General features: G+C 50.1%; 2 protein-coding genes across 2 annotated transcripts in view; one reads left to right on the plus strand and one right to left on the minus strand.

Annotated features, from left to right (window-relative positions):
- LOC144161011 (uncharacterized) overlaps window positions 1-15,388 on the plus strand; it is a 431,944-nt gene that overhangs the window by 38,511 nt on the left and 378,045 nt on the right. The gene's annotated exons all lie outside the window — the stretch shown is intronic.
- On the minus strand, window positions 10,469-11,948 carry LOC144160926 (uncharacterized). The gene has a single exon (XM_077692014.1). The coding sequence runs from the start codon at window positions 11,878-11,880 to the stop codon at window positions 10,846-10,848; it is 1,035 nt and encodes a 344-aa protein (XP_077548140.1). The 5' UTR covers window positions 11,881-11,948; the 3' UTR covers window positions 10,469-10,845.

Genomic DNA, 15,388 nt, shown 5'->3' on the forward strand with positions numbered 1-15,388 from the left:
TTCAATGATGTGGAGATTGATTATCCATCAGTTTCTTCTCTGACTTCGGTACGACTGAGCAATATGATATGTGTGATAAGGCACCAGTGGTACGCTGAGATTGTCTTGATTCTCTGGTCTAAAGGGCGTCGTATTTGGCTCCTGGTGTCGATTATAACCTCTTCCCATTCGAAGCATGTGGTGAATTCCTCTTCGAAACATTCGGTGGATATGTGTGGCTCAAGGTCTTTGTCAAATAAGTTGAGCTTGCATCATGCCCTTGTAGTCAGTAAAGAGGTACTAGGTGACAGTGGCGGTCCTAAGGGGGGGGGCGAAGGGGGCGGTCGCCCCCCCCAAAGAGGTCCTCAGTTTCTTATTTTTAGTTTTTTTAAGCATTTAACTTGCGCGAAGTTAAATCCCACTTGTGTGAGGCCGCAAACGTGTTGCAACCGCCAGAAATGCGGGCTCGGGCCAGCCGTTGCACCGCCTAAGGGGCGCCAAAAACCACTGTGTCGCTAAGTGATTTGTGCGCAAGCGGGTTGCACCGCATACGCGCACCCGCCTGCATGGTTGTCACCTTCTCCGCAGAATTGGCGCAAGGAGGGGAGCGATTCTTTATTCGCCTCGCCCCCCCACACACCGCTCCCCCCCCCCCCATAAAAAAATCGCCCCCCCCAAAACCAATCTCTGGGACCGCTACTGCTAGGTGAGTGGGCTGCTGCTTACAGCAGCAAAGGCTTTGTCGCGAATCTTCTGCAGTATGCACGATGTGCCTGTCGTTTCATGGCAGAGAATTTGAAAGCACGAAGCTTCAACAAACTGTCCCGTTTTTTTTCAGGTCAGCCATGGTATTTTTCCTAACTGAAATACGCCTCTCGATTCACTCACTGATATTCCTCAGCGCGCGTCAAATCATTTCTCATGGGCCCTGCAGTATGTAGGCACGTCCGTCGGCATCGATGGGGTCTGTGGCCTCCATCGTCCTTGAACCTGTGGCAGCACAAGGCAATCAGAACGCCGAGCCACAGAATAACGCATACATTTGGAATAGCTTACGGGCCAGAGGTGGCTATGCCTGGCCGAACGCTCGGAGTTCCCAGGAGCACTGACTGCACGCGCCACTAGTATCGGAGCCGTGGAGTAAGCCGGAGGCCGTCTTGTGGGTTTTGGTGGCCGTTGCGACTGGGGCGGGTGGGGAAGGTGAACCGCAATGAGTACTGAAGATTCATCTGGTTGTGTAGAAACCCGCTCCTCTATAAAGGCTCGTTTGAGGCGATCAACAGAAATAGTGTCCTGTCTGCCATCCACCCAAATCCACGGTGAAATGCTTATCACCACGATGAATGACTCCTTAGGGTCCGTCGTAACTGCGCCGAAGTGGTTTCCGCACCGCGTCACGGCAGACAAAATCGTAAGGGGACCCACCAGCTCTATAGGCCCATAGGGATCAGCACGCTGGTGGCAGCGTGGTGCGCGGGCACGAAGTGAGCGAAACGAACATCGCAGTTTGGTCACGTAGTCGGTGTGGTCAGGGCACGGTGATGATTCTGAAGCAGTGAAAAACTCTCCTGGCAGGCGTAGCGGTGCACCAAAGACCATCTCTGTGGGCGTGAAATGCGGATCGTGCTTCAAAGTAGCCCGAAGACTCAGCAGAACCAGCGGAAGAAAGGTGGACCAATGGGTAGCGTCCGGCTGTGCCCTGAGTGCGGTCTTGAGGTAGCGGTGAAAACGCCGTTTGCAATAGGCTGGTACACTTTGGTGCGGATGCGGGAAGGGCCAAGAAGGGTCAGCAGGTTGTTGGAGAGTGCCGACTCAAACTGGCGACCTCGGTCGGTAGTGATAATTGATGGAACACCGTAGCGGGAAACCCAGCCCGCAACGAATGCGTTGGCGATGGTTTCACTACGGATGTCTGGAAGAGGGAACTCCTCGGGCCAGCGCGTGAAACGATCGACGCAGGTTAGTAGGTTCTGAAGGAGGCCAGGGCCCCAAAATGTCTACGTGCACCTTGTCGAAGCGCTCATTTGGTGCCGTAAACGGATCGAAAGGGGCCTTGGTGTGCCGGTGAACCTTTGACTGCTGACAAACGACACAGCAGCGCGTCCACTCGCGTACCTCCTTGTTGATGCCCGGCCAAACAAAACGCTGCGTCAGCAGGTGTTGCGTGGCTCGTATTCCAGGGTGCGATAGTCTATGGAAGGCATCGAGAGCAATGCGCCGAAAATTCGCCGGTACGAGTGTACGCGAGGTGGGCGTAGAAACATCGCAAAGCAACGGAACAACGCACGATTTAATGGGTACTTCACGAAGGTGCAGCGCGCCGGGACTTTCACGAAGCGCTATTATTTCGGCTTCACCTTGCTGCTATGATGCGAGTGCGGTTAAGTCGATGTCGGCCGAGTTGTGGAAACTCGAGATTGAAGCGCCGACACGTGACAGTGCATCCGCGGCAGTGTTGTCCTGCCCTTGCACGTGCCGTACGTCCGTTGTGAATTCCCCGACGAAAGACAGATTGCGGGTTTCAGGAGGCTAAAATTTGGTAGAGTTCGACCGGATGAAGAAGGTCGCAGGTTTGTGGTCCGTCTGAATATGGAACTCTCGACCCTCCAAAAAGTGCCGGAAGTGACGTCCAGCCATGTACTTTGCAAGGAGTTCTCTTCCGAAAGTGCTGTAGCGTGACTCCGCGGGGGAGAACTTGCGGGAAAAGAAAGCAAGGGGTTGCCAGGCGTTGTCAACCAGCTGTTGCAGGACAGTTCCGACTGCAGCGTCAGATGCATCAGTCATTGGGCACAGCGGAACTCCCGGTCTCGGATGGACGAGAAGGGTTGCCTGGGACAAGTTGGTCTTGACATTGTCGAAAGCGCCTAAGGCTTCTGAAGACCAATTGAGTGGAGATGCTTTAGCTTTGTTTTCCTTGAGCATGTCTGTCAGCGGCTGGAGGAGGGCGGCGCAGTTCGGGATCAAACGGCGGTAAAAATTCAGGAGGCCAAGAAACTCGCAAAGCATGCGTATGAAAGACGGCTGCGGAAATTCTTGGATTGCTTGTACTTTTGAAGGCAAGGGGCGAATGACATTCTCGTCTACACCGTGATCGACGAAGTCCAGCTCGTGAGCACCGAACACGCACTTGGCTCTATTGACGATAAGACAATATTCGGCAAGGGGACTGAAGATTGGGCGAGGATGCTGGATGTGTTGTTCTGCGTCGCTACTAGTGATGCAGAAAGGTAATCCGCGGGCCACGGTGTCAACGAACCGTTGGAAAGTTTGTGCAGCGTTTCGAAGGCCGAAAGGCATGCGCGCGTACTCAAAAAGTCCGAACGTCGTGATGATTGCCGTCTTCAGTATATCTTCCGGCTCCACGGGAGCCGGAAGCTTGATGTTATGGAACAGTGTCGCTCCATGCAGTACTGCTGAGAAGTTCGGGATGTGCGGAAGGGGGTTGCGATTGGGAACAGTGGCGTTGTTGAGCAACCGGTAGTCTCCGCAGGGGCGGCAGTCTCCGGGTGACGGCTCTGGCACCATGTGCAACGGGGATGCTAAGGGCTTGACGACCGTCGAAGGATTCCGAGCTCAAGCATGTGTTCGAACTCGCCACGGGGTATTTTGTAGCGATCAGGCGGTAAGCGAGGAGCTCGAGTGTGAATGGGTGGTCGAGTAGTTATAATGTTGTAATAGACGTCATGTCGGAAGGAGAGGAGGAAGTTGGCAGGTCGCAGAAGGGACGGCAATTCCTAAACAAGCTTGTACTTTTGACCGACTTCGACGAGGTGCTTGAGGCCACCAAGAGCGGTTCCTTCGATGCTATACCAAGCAGAGAAAGGTGCGTTGCAGCATCAATGAGGCGCTTGTGGTGCATGTCAACTAACAAGTTGTAGTTGTAGTGACGCAGAAAGTCTGCTCCCAGAAGGCTCCCACATCAGCGATAAGGAAAATTCATCGAAATGTTCTTCGTACGCCAATGTTGAGGGACAGCGATTGCTCTCCCGTCTCTCCGTAGGTGGCGATTGGAGTCTCGTTGGTGGCTTGTATGCTGCTCGCAGCTCACCTGCGCTTGCGAAACACGGCTGAGGGTGGTATGGCGCTGACCTCAGCACTGGTGTCGACGAGGAAACGCAGTCCGGTGGTTTTGTCCGTCACAAAACACAGGCGGCTTACTTCGCAACTTACACCACCAGCCGCCTGTAGTGGTGCGCCGGGGAGTTTCCCTGAAGAGTGCAGGGTTGCGCACACTTGCACGCTACCTTTCTAAAGTGGCGGTTATAACAGCATACTCCTTGCCTTAAAGGCGACGGCGAACGGCGGCACGAGAAGGAGCGGCCGCATGAGGGAAAGGGCTGGCGCTGGGCTGAGAGAGCGGTGATTTTATCTGATAGCTTGGTGATCTCACCATCTCGCCATGGAATTTCTCCCGCAGGCTCTGCAGCGCAGGTGAAGACTGCATTGTGGGTGCTGATTTAGTGGGCCCGGAACGTTCCGGGACGTTGAACATGGGATTTTCGAAAGGAGTTTGTACGTCCATGACGGCGCCGGCAAGTTGGGAGAGGTCAGAAATGGATAAACTGCTCGCGGTCGCCAGCACCATCCGGACGGAGGTGGGCAAGCGTTGAAGGAAAAGCTCTCGAAGCAAAGCTTGATTGAACGTGGCTTCATTTTGTCCAAGGAGATGCTGAAGGCGACGCAGTAGATGTGAGGGTTTGCGATCACCGAGCTCTTCGGATTGTAGAAGCTGCAACCGTCCCTGTTCCGACATTGTCGTCTGCTTGAGAGAGAAAAAAAAAGCAAACGGAAAGGCCGAGAGGTTATCCTGGCTTAGAGCCCGGATTGCTACTCGACACTGGGGAAGCGGTGTGCAGGGGATGAAAGAGAAGGCAGGCAAAAAAGGGAAAGGACAAGGGCCGCGCATACACTTTAGTCCTTTTGCGGGGTGTCAAATGGGCCGGTCGCCGGTGGTGAAACAATCAGTTAGGGAAGCGCGGTTGCGATCTCGGGACGCAGCGCAGACGCGAAGTGATTCAATTTGTAGCGTAAGCTACACTGGCCGAGGTTGAGCAGTTTCGCGTGGGCCGTGAAGGGACGTTCTGCGCAAGCGCGAGGAGCATTGCATTGCTTTAGATCGGATCAGATTGAATTGGCTCAGATTGGCTTGGATCGGATTTGACTTGAATTGGATTGGATTGGACTAAGTTGGATTGTGTTGGAGTGAAATCGAATCCAATTGGAGTACGGGTGTGTAGAGAACTGAGTCTGCACATTCGCCGGTCTGCGCATTCCATAGGAGTGACGTCATAGCCGCGGCAGACGCACTGGCGCCGGCGCGTGCCTAGCTGTTCGCCTCCGTTGCGCAGTAGCCAAGTCTGACGGTGCACCGGAGCCGCTTGATAGCCGTTTCGCGCTGCTCCTGGAGAGCCGTGCTGCGGGAGGAGCCTTGCTCGAGGAGCAGTGACTGGACTGGACTGGACCGGACTGGACTGGACTGGACAGTATTGGATTGGATTGGTTTGGAAATCGTTTTATCAACAGTAAGCATGATAATCAGCTAATCCTTGACAACCAGGAAACCTAAAAATAACCAGCTGAACCTTAGCTCACTCTACGTATATTATAGCATAGCCGAGCTAAGGCACTGCTAATTTTTTAACATGTCGTAAAGAGACCCTTAACATGTCGTAAAGAGAAATTTTAAGTTCCGCCGCAGGTATCCGAGGGTGCGTGAGATCCTCAGAACAGATGATTTGAATATGGTTTGACCATGACAGCGACGATGACAGATGCACTCCGAGATATTTGTATGATAGTGTAGCGCTAATGGGAAGGAACTTTATGCTATAGGTGTACTGTGCTGGGATCATTTTACGGGTGAATGACATCTTTTTGCACTTAGTGGGGTTTAATGGCATAAAAGATTTATCACACCAAGCTACAATTATATCTAGACCATGTTGAAGTTAAGCTCTGTCATCGGGTTTACAGATTGGAGAGTACAAAACGCAGTCATCGGCAAAAGCCTTAATTTTGTTAGCACATTATTGGGCAAGTCGTTTATGTATATTATAAAGAGAAGCGCGGAGAGGCAGGCACCCTGGGGGACACCTGACGTTACGTCAGAGAGAGGTGAGTCATAATCGTTAGCGCTTGTGTACTGCTTCCGGTTTTTTAGGAAATTTTCTACCCAGAAATTTATGTTGAGAGGAATTCTCCATAGTTTAGAGAGTAATAGGTTATTAGGGACACGGTCAAATTCTTTAGAGAAATCTAAAAATATAGCGTCATTTTATCATCTTTATTTCAACATCAACAACTACAAGAGCTCTCGATGCTGGGGACACAATCAAAAAGCCATGGCTCGGTTTGACTGGTACAGTGCCCCGCATACATGGCAAAACACACAACTAAGTAAAAAACACTCAACTAAGTAAAAAGTAGCAAACGCATTAGTAACATAAATGCGAGTAAATTTCGCACAGCTATACAAATTACACACAACTAAGTAAATTTCACACAACAGTTCAAATAAGCGTACTGTTTAGAGACACAGATCTACATCGGCACATTCACGTTTATTTATTCAAAAAATAAACAGTCAGCAACATTCAATCTGCGCGTAGGTTTGCGGAAACAAAGAAAAAAAGACGAAAAGAGGACAACGATTATGAACCTGGAATTGTTTAAGAATGTTATTAAACTTTGTTACTGAACACCTGACGTGTTCAGTAATTGAGGAAGCTGGTAACGCAACATCTGGAAGCCGTAATTGGTGCGGCTGTGGGGGACATTCCAAATACCAGTATTACGTGTAGGGTAGTATATCTTTTTAAACTTAAATCGGAATGCACTTTATAAGCGACCCCAAACCATCCACCGCCGGCGTCGGCGGCGTCGGCGTCCGCAGTGCTCCTCAATAAAGAAACAGCATCCGGCGCCAGGTTTCGATCCGCGGACTTTGCGGCCGCAGCGCGACGCTCTACCGACCAAGCCACGGACGCTTTTTTTTTTTTCTTTATTGCCACACTTTGACAGAGAACAAGCACACAAAGCAAGAAAAACAGGTACACAAAGCTGTAACATACACTGATAAAACTGCTAACAGTCTTTTGCTAGCAGGAAATGGCTAAAACTGCTTAAGGTTTGTCAGCGACTCCATTACTGGAAGCCATTCCGGAGGGTCAGGCTGAGTCTTCCAAACCTCTACAATCAAACGAACAGTTTCTCCAAAGTATTCCTTGGAACGCTTAGCATCAACATCGCGGTGGCGTATAGCCATGCGAGATTTCCAAATGCCGTGCAGAGCCAAAACCATCACCACATCATACGGCAACCCGCCGTCATTGTCGATGGGTATAAACCTGATTCCGTAGGCGTCTAGAGGGAAATCTTTCTTCAAAGTCCTCTGAAGCACGTCCCAAAAAAAGACCCCATCCCAACATTCTAAAAACACGTGTTCTACTGTCTCCGGCTTTTTGCACGGATAACAGTCAACCCCCCACGGAACGTACAGTCCTTTCTTTTTTTGCCACGTTTTGACTGGTAGGACACCCGCGTGGAGCTTAAAAAAGAACGTTTTAACCCATGGCGGTACCGCCATAGATTTCACGCGTTTAAGCACATCCTGGCCTGGCCCTGCACGGTACATTGACCGGTACAGTGGAACTGGAAATACAGAGTCAACGAGATCATTATACAATTTTTTCCGCGTTACGCTACATAGGTATTCCATCGTGAAGCGGGCACGCAAAAACTGGGTCGCTTGAACAACTTCGCGGAAGTATCCCTTCATTGTCAAGACAGGGAAACGTGCTGACGCTATAACAAAATCGGGTAACACCACAGACAACTTCATTTGGCAAACAGTACGCAAAAAGGGGTCTTGTACATCCCGAAGGAAGAGAAAACGATTGACAACCTGTCGTAAAAACAAATGAGACAAGGAAAGGCCCCCGCTACGCACGCGCCGAAACAAGTTCGTTCGACTTGTTTTTTCCCACGTGGACTCCCAAATTAACACGGCGAAAACGCGGTGCAACGCCTGCACATGCGCACGCGAACAGTGTAACACCTGGAGCACGTACCATATTTTACTTATTAAGAACACATTGCAGACTGAGCCTCTTGCAAAAATGGAGAGCCCAGTGCCTTGCCATTTTTCTGCTCTATCGCGCAATTCAGCTGTCTGTCTGCGCCAATAGGGATCACTGTCCTCGTAGTTTTCGAGAGGCACACCTAAGTATTTGGTTGGCGTCGTCTGCCAGCTTATGCTTTCAAACACCTCCGGGGCTTCTTCCCATTGGCCGTGCCAGAATCCTAAACATTTTTGCCAGTTCACACTGCTGGCACTGTATTTACAAAAGGCCTTTAGTGTCTTTACAGCTTCGCTTATGCTGCTTTTATCAATAAAGAAAAGTGCAATGTCGTCGGCATAGGCCAACACACGCACCTCACACGACTGTAGTCGAAAGCCGTTGATGGTTTTGCTTCCAATAACACTCAAACAAAACGCTTCTACATATACACAGAAAAGCAATGGGGACAATGGGCAACCCTGACGTACGCCACGTTGAACCTGCACTGCTTTGCTGAGCGACTTGTTCACAACGAGGCTAGTTGAACACCCACTATACGCCATGCGCACTCCTTGAAGAATAACAGCCCCTACATTTATATGCTCTAACATGGCTATAAGGAGCTCGTGTGATACCTGATCGAACGCCTTCTCCAGGTCTACCTGGAGCATTGCTAGAGAACCTTGAGTGCTGTCGCAACACTCAAGAACACTTCGAGCAGTATGAATGTTCGTTACTATCGACCGCCCCTTTATACCGCATGTTTGATGCGGTCCAACGATGTCCCTAATAACAGTCTGCAAACGACTCGCCAGAATTTTCATTAAAATCTTATAGTCTACATTAGTGAGACTGATTGGGCGATACCCAGATACAGCTCGGAGTTTGGCGTCATCATCTGACTTAGGAATAAAAATGGTGTGCGACTCATGAAAAGACGGTGGCAGCACACCATTCTGATACGCCTCAGCGTATAACGTACACAACACTGGACTTAGGCACTCTTTAAACTTTTTATAGAATGCAGCGCTTAGCCCATCGGGGCCAGGCGTCTTTCCCGGGCTCAACTCCTCTATAGCTTTTCTTACTTCATTCTCCGTTATGTCTGTTTCGAGCAGTGCTGACATCTCTTTGTTTAGGCATGGTAACAATCTCAAAAATTCATCCTTAAACGCCACGACATCAATAGCGTGACATGCAAACAGTTTGTCGTAAAAGTTACAAAAACAGCGTTCTATGCTGGCTTGATCCTTGTACAAGACGCCTTCGCTTTCTATTTCCGCTATCGCATTTCTGCGAGCGTACTTTTTCTCGGAGCATAAGGCTCTTTTGGTCGGCGCCTCTCCCAGCAGCATCTTTTCTGCTCTTGCGCGAACAAGCGCGCCATGATATTTGCCCTGATCTAAGACCTCGAGCTGTGCTTTAACATTCTTTATGTCATCTCTGCACGTCCCCGGCGATCTACATTCTGCTACAATAAGAGCGTCGAGATTACTTCGTAGCGTGGCTTCTTTCTTTTTCTCGTCGCTCTTCATTGCAGAAGAACGTTCAAGGCCTTTTAGCTTAACTTCTTGTTTGAACAGCTCCCACTTCCGAATGAAGTTCGTCACGTCTGAGCTGCTAAACGAGGTCCGTGCGCATGCGTGAACGGCCTCGACGAATTTATCATCTTGCAGAAGTTTGTTGTTCATTTTCCACAAACCCCAGGAGAACGCGTTTCCACGTTTAGCGGCCCTGCCTAGTGTTAACGACACCAGACAATGGTCGCTAAAAGAAACAGGGGTCACTTCGTATTTGTCACATTCACGTACGAGTTCTACGGAAAGATACACCCTGTCGAGCCGCGCATGACTATTGCCCTGAAAGTGTGTATAGCGAACGGTGCCTGCATTGCTCATGCTATCACCTGCATCTTCCAGGGCGCATCCGGCTACTATCTCATTCAGTACCACCGTACTGGCGTCTCTGAAATTGGTCGTGCTGCTTTTGTCGCGCGCTGAGCAAACACAATTATAATCGCCCATTAAAATTAAGAGCCGTTCCGTCTCACACCACGGACGCATTTCTTCAAAGAAAGCCTTCCTTTCGGCTGTATTGGTGGGCCCGTAGACACACATTACACGCCATTCATTGGAACAATACTCCAAGTCGCACACAACATACCGCCCCGTTTCCGAGGCGGTGACAGTCTTTAGAGCGGCCCCTAAGCTTCTCCGAATTAGAAGGGCGCAACCCGCAGAAAACCCGACCGCATGCGACACGCACGCATCATAGCGCGCAATAAAGGGCCGCACCATACGATCCGTCTGGTCCTCCCTCCCAACTTTGGTCTCTTGCAAGGCCACGATGTCCAAATCCTCATCTGTTACGAGTCGGTACACCTGATTTTGACGTCTCCGATCCGAAAATCCCCTGACGTTGAGCGTGGCGATGCGCATTGGTTTGCTCAAGTAAACCATGTTTTAGGAGGGAGCTAGACTTATCGCACAACACTTACATTCATGCAGCACGAAAAAGAACGACGCTTCATCAACTGCAAACATCCCATACACGCTCCAAAATCCCGCACTTATAAAACATTCGTATGGCCTGCGGGATTCACGGCCGCTGCAATACACACTGCCACCCTCCCCCCAGCCAAACCTAAAGCTCAAAGCATAAGCATCAGGAACACAATACCCCCTCCAAAAATACTGCCTTGACCCAACTACACTGTTGCGTTTAGTTCGTTGGCGATTCAAGACAGCAGCGCAACAACAAACACTGAGGAACAGGATGGCGACTACCTTTCGTAGTGACGTGCTGGCTAGGAGGGCGGAGCCGAAGTTTTCGTTCGGTCTGGTGGGACGTTGGGCTTCGGCTTGAAGCTCGGACGTCTCACTGAAACCGCCTTAGCCGGGGGCTCCTCGCTGCTGGTGAGTCCGTCACCCTGCTCTGTGTCGTTGCTTTCTCGTTGTCGCTTTGCCACGGCCCCACTCAGGTCCATTTGCACGGCTTCGGCTGCTAGAGCCGACACCTCCGTCGTTCCCTGACTGGCCGCTCCGGTTCCGTTGTCCTCGTTCGACGAGACGTGAGGGGGAGGCGTCTTCGGCTCGACCGGCTGCTCCTTTTCAGGAACGCGCTGGCCAGCCTCGGCCTCGACCCGCCCCGCCGACGTCGACTCCTTCACCGCCTTGTCGGCTACTCCTGCAGCTGTTTCCTCCGCTTCTGCCTCGTCCATGAGGTTTTCGCGGAGGTCGTCCTCCCTCGCTGGACCGGTGACGCTGGCATAGGACTTAACGCAGGCGCTTGCATCATGCCCGAAGCGACGGCACGAAGAACACTTCGGAACCTTGCATTCTCGCCTGACGTGCCCCTTGAGGTTGCAACGTAAGCACTGCGGGGCCCTTCCGGCGACGACGACGAGGGCCTTGTCACCCGCCACACGAAGTTCGTGCGGCAGGTCGTCGATGGTCACGCCCGCCTTCAACTTGAGGGTCACCGTTCGAAGTGTCGAGCCCTTGTCTTGGATGCCTTCGACGCGCCACCGCTCCCTGCGCACCTCGCCGACACGCCCGTAGGGCGCCAGCGCAGCGCGAACGGCGTCGTCCGGCACGTTGTGCAGCAGCCAGTGAAGCTTGAGGCGGGCTTCTTGATTAGACGGGTCGATAACGAGGCACCGACGATCCTTCACCTTGATATCAGCGAGCGCAGAAATTTTCTTTACACCCTCCGCCGACTTGAACGTCACTGCCCAAACGTGACTCATCTGGTACGCCCCCAACGCCACGACGTCGGGGAGCAGTTCCAGACGAGCCAAAACGTCCCGAAAGTCCTCAACGCGGTAAGGCCGGGCACGCATGTCGGCATGAAGAAAAACCGTGTTTAAAACCGACTGACCTGAAGGAAACTGTGGCAAAAGTACTTGGTAATCATTAGCATCCTGGGCATATATCCTGTTACCGCGGGCCGAAAGTCCCGCTGAAGCCGCTCCTTGGGCGGAGCTCGACATTCTGCGACCGCTCGCTAGCGCTACCGGAAGCAGAATCACCAAGCCACGGACGCGACGTGATATCAGCGTTAGTGACGCGCCTTATATCTTTAACGCATTCAAACTACGTCGTCAGCGGCGTGCGTTGGCGACTCAGCGGCGTTATAGCGGCTTGATAACTGCGTGGTGTACACGTGATACTACAAACCCGATGGAAGAGATGGAAGAGAAGGCGGCGAGGCGGTGGGCTGCGGGGGCCGAGCGCAAGCGCCGCAAGCGGGCCGACAACCGTGCATTCGCACTTTCACATTCTCCCCCTCGGGGAAATGCGGGGAAATTTTTTTTATTTTTCAGACATGTTCTGTACCGTCGGAGTAGTTGCAGCCTATAGAGGTCATTTACAGGCGTTATTGATAGGGACCTGAAAATTGGGGCTGTATGCGCGTGGTAAGGGGCATCTCCCACTATGCGGACTACCTTTTTTTGTAATAGCATCAGTTTTGATGCGTTTGAGTCGGTTGTAGTACCCCACACCAGGTGACCGTACGAAATGTTGGATAGAAATAAAAAGTTGTAAATGATCATCTTAACTGATGGTGGTACGAAAAACCGAATCCTAGACAGCATGTCTGTTATCCTAGACAGTGTGTCTCTTACTTTTTCGTCCTCTTATGATTTTCGTCCATGAAGGGAAGTATATCATGTGTGAATTCCGCTAGTTGGGTTTCGCACGATAGTAGTTTCCGGAAACCATGTTGATGAAAGAAAAAATTGATGGATTCCAGATAAGTCATGAGATATGAAGCTCGATATGATATGTTCGAGCATTTTAAATGGGATACTGGTTAAGGAAATAGGTCGGTAGTTTGCTGGGATTGCACGGTTGCCTGGTTTAAAAATTGCAATAACCTTAGCCTTCTTCCAATCGCCTGGTACGTTTCCTGTTTGTAATGATTGTGTGAAGATCAAGCAAAGTATCTGGCTGGAGACTGAAATGGTACTTTTTAGTAATTTGCTGTTAATACGCTCACAGCCGGCCGAAGATGAAACTTTTAGATCGTTAATCAGTTTGAATATACCTTCTGGAGTGATTTCAATTCGCGGCATCGCTACAGCTTCAGGATCAGGCAATGCTACGGTATCAGTGGTATTAGCAGAGGAAAACACAGACGAAAAGTGGTCATTCAAAGCAGAAGCGCACTCTGCGGCGTCGATGGTTCTCCATCAGCATTAGTTAGGTCTAATGGATTAGATTGTGACGTAGGGGAAAGAATGCGTCAAAATTTGTTAGGGTTTGATGGAAGAATCGATACTAGGTCATCGGAAAAGAATTGAATTTTTGCAGCTTTGAGTTCGGTTAAGTACTGTTTCGCGCATGAGCGGTAGCGTTCCCATGCAGTTGGACTTTGGCTTAGGTGAGCTGATCTGCACAAGCGTTTCTTTCGGTTGCAGAGTGATTTTAGCTGTTTGTTAAATCATTGACAGTTGGAATCTGATTTAATGAGGGCAGTAGGAATGTATTTACTTTTAAGGTTAAGCATTGTAGTCTTGAAAAGTTCCCAGTTAGCGTTGACAGCTCGAGCTAGGTACGTAATCCTGAAGTTATCTAAGAACTTCGTGAGTTCTAGATTAATGGCGTTAAAATTTCCTCTCTTGTAATCAGTGATTACCTTCTGCGTGGGTGATTTCTTTTTCAGCGGGGAAGAGATGCAAATATGGATTACTTTGTGGTCACTAAGACCAGGGAGCGTGTTAATTGTTTTTATGTCGTCAGGGGACGAAGTTAGCTGGAGGTCTAGGATATTATTACCCCTGGTAGGGCAGGGTATGGCCTGGGGAAGATTAAAATCAAGTACAGTGTTGCAAAATTGATACTCTTGAGACGGTGACCCATTCGACACCGAAAGCAACGACCAGCTGATTGCTGGGTAGTTGAAATCTCCGAATCTCCTTAGGATATTTATTGGCAACTGTAAGTACGGATTGATGAATCAGGTCGCAGAAGTCGGGGTGGCTGTCCGGTGGCTTATAGCAGGAGACAAAAACCAATTTCGAGGCTCTGTTTGAGACGAATGCCCAGGTTCATTCTATTTTGTCATCACGGAATATAAGTGAAGATGCTAGGGTATTAGTAATGGCTATCAGTACGCCACCTCCTCTCTTGCTTTCTCGACCGCGGCTAAAAAGTGTGAAGTTCAAATTGGAGGGAAACTCTTCCGTATCTATAATGTCTTCATGCAACCATGTTTCAGTTAGTATGACTATGTGAGCACTGATATCATTTATGAAACTGTAAAGTTCATCGCGTTTAGGAATTATGCTTCGTTTATGTTTATGTTTATGTTTATGCGATGTTTATGTTTATGTGTGTCCGCCATAGGGCGGACACACGTGTTACACTATGCGGAATGATTCGAAACCTGTCACATGCTGCCAACGGAGGTTGCTTGTGATAGTGAGTTGTTATCCAATGTAATGATGGGTGAGTTTGGTTGCGTTTTGTTTTGGTTGCGTTTCACTTTCTGGCTGCGCGACATACAACCTCCATCCTCTATTTCTTATTGAGAGATTGCCCTTGCGTTGATGTTTAGTGTAGCTAAAGTATGTATTTAATTCTGTGTTGTACATTGAGGTGCGATTGCCTTCACTTCTGCGTAGATTAAAATTGCTAATGGTATTAACCTTTCCAAAACTATTTGAATCTCTTTTGTACGTAGCTCAACCTACTTTCCTGGTGAGGCCCGACCTTTTTCAAGGATTTGCGTGGTCCCAGTTTGAGCGCGTTTAACTGGATTGCGCACAGGAATGGCTGCAGCGTCTTCAAGTAGATCTTTTCCTACTCCGCCCTTATCCTGATAGCTTGTCACCTGTCAAAATAAGCCTGGACAACATTTTTCCTCCGCAGAAGAAATTATTGCCGGCCCGATTACTCAACAGTTTACTTGAAGATCATTTGTCTACTCTAAATACCCATATCGTCATTGCCACGGATGCCTCGCCAAGTGATGAGGAGGGTGGGGTAGGAACACAGTGCTTAAAAGTTATAGTTTCGGGGAACCTTCTATGGGAGCTGTGTACTTGGCCTGCGCTACCAATTGAGTGAGAGGCAACACCTCGTGTTGTTCTCTATGCACCACTGCGCCGGCACCCGGCATCCGGTGAATTCGCCGGGGAGCCGCCAAAGCACGCATGCCCACGCGCAACATCTTATTCCGCCTACTTTGCATAACACGCCCGCGCCAACGCAACGACAGTCCTCTTCTTCGGTCGCTGCAAAGAAACTTTCAAATCTGAGAGCGCGCGGGCGGCTCGGTGGGGAAATCTGCAGTGTCTCGGCCGCCACTTCCTTTTTCTCTCTCTCTCTCTCCTTTCGGTGTTT

The sequence above is a fragment of the Haemaphysalis longicornis genome, unplaced genomic scaffold, assembly GCF_048455015.1.
Source record: "Haemaphysalis longicornis isolate Haplotype H1 unplaced genomic scaffold, Haemaphysalis longicornis Haplotype H1 scaffold_11, whole genome shotgun sequence".
Classification (NCBI taxonomy): domain Eukaryota; kingdom Metazoa; phylum Arthropoda; class Arachnida; order Ixodida; family Ixodidae; genus Haemaphysalis; species Haemaphysalis longicornis.

What these genes read in the sequence shown, in the direction of transcription:
- LOC144160926 (XM_077692014.1), bottom strand. Translation starts at nt 11,880, where the DNA reads ATGCGTGCCCGGCCTTACCGCGTTGAGGACTTTCGGGACGTTTTGGCT.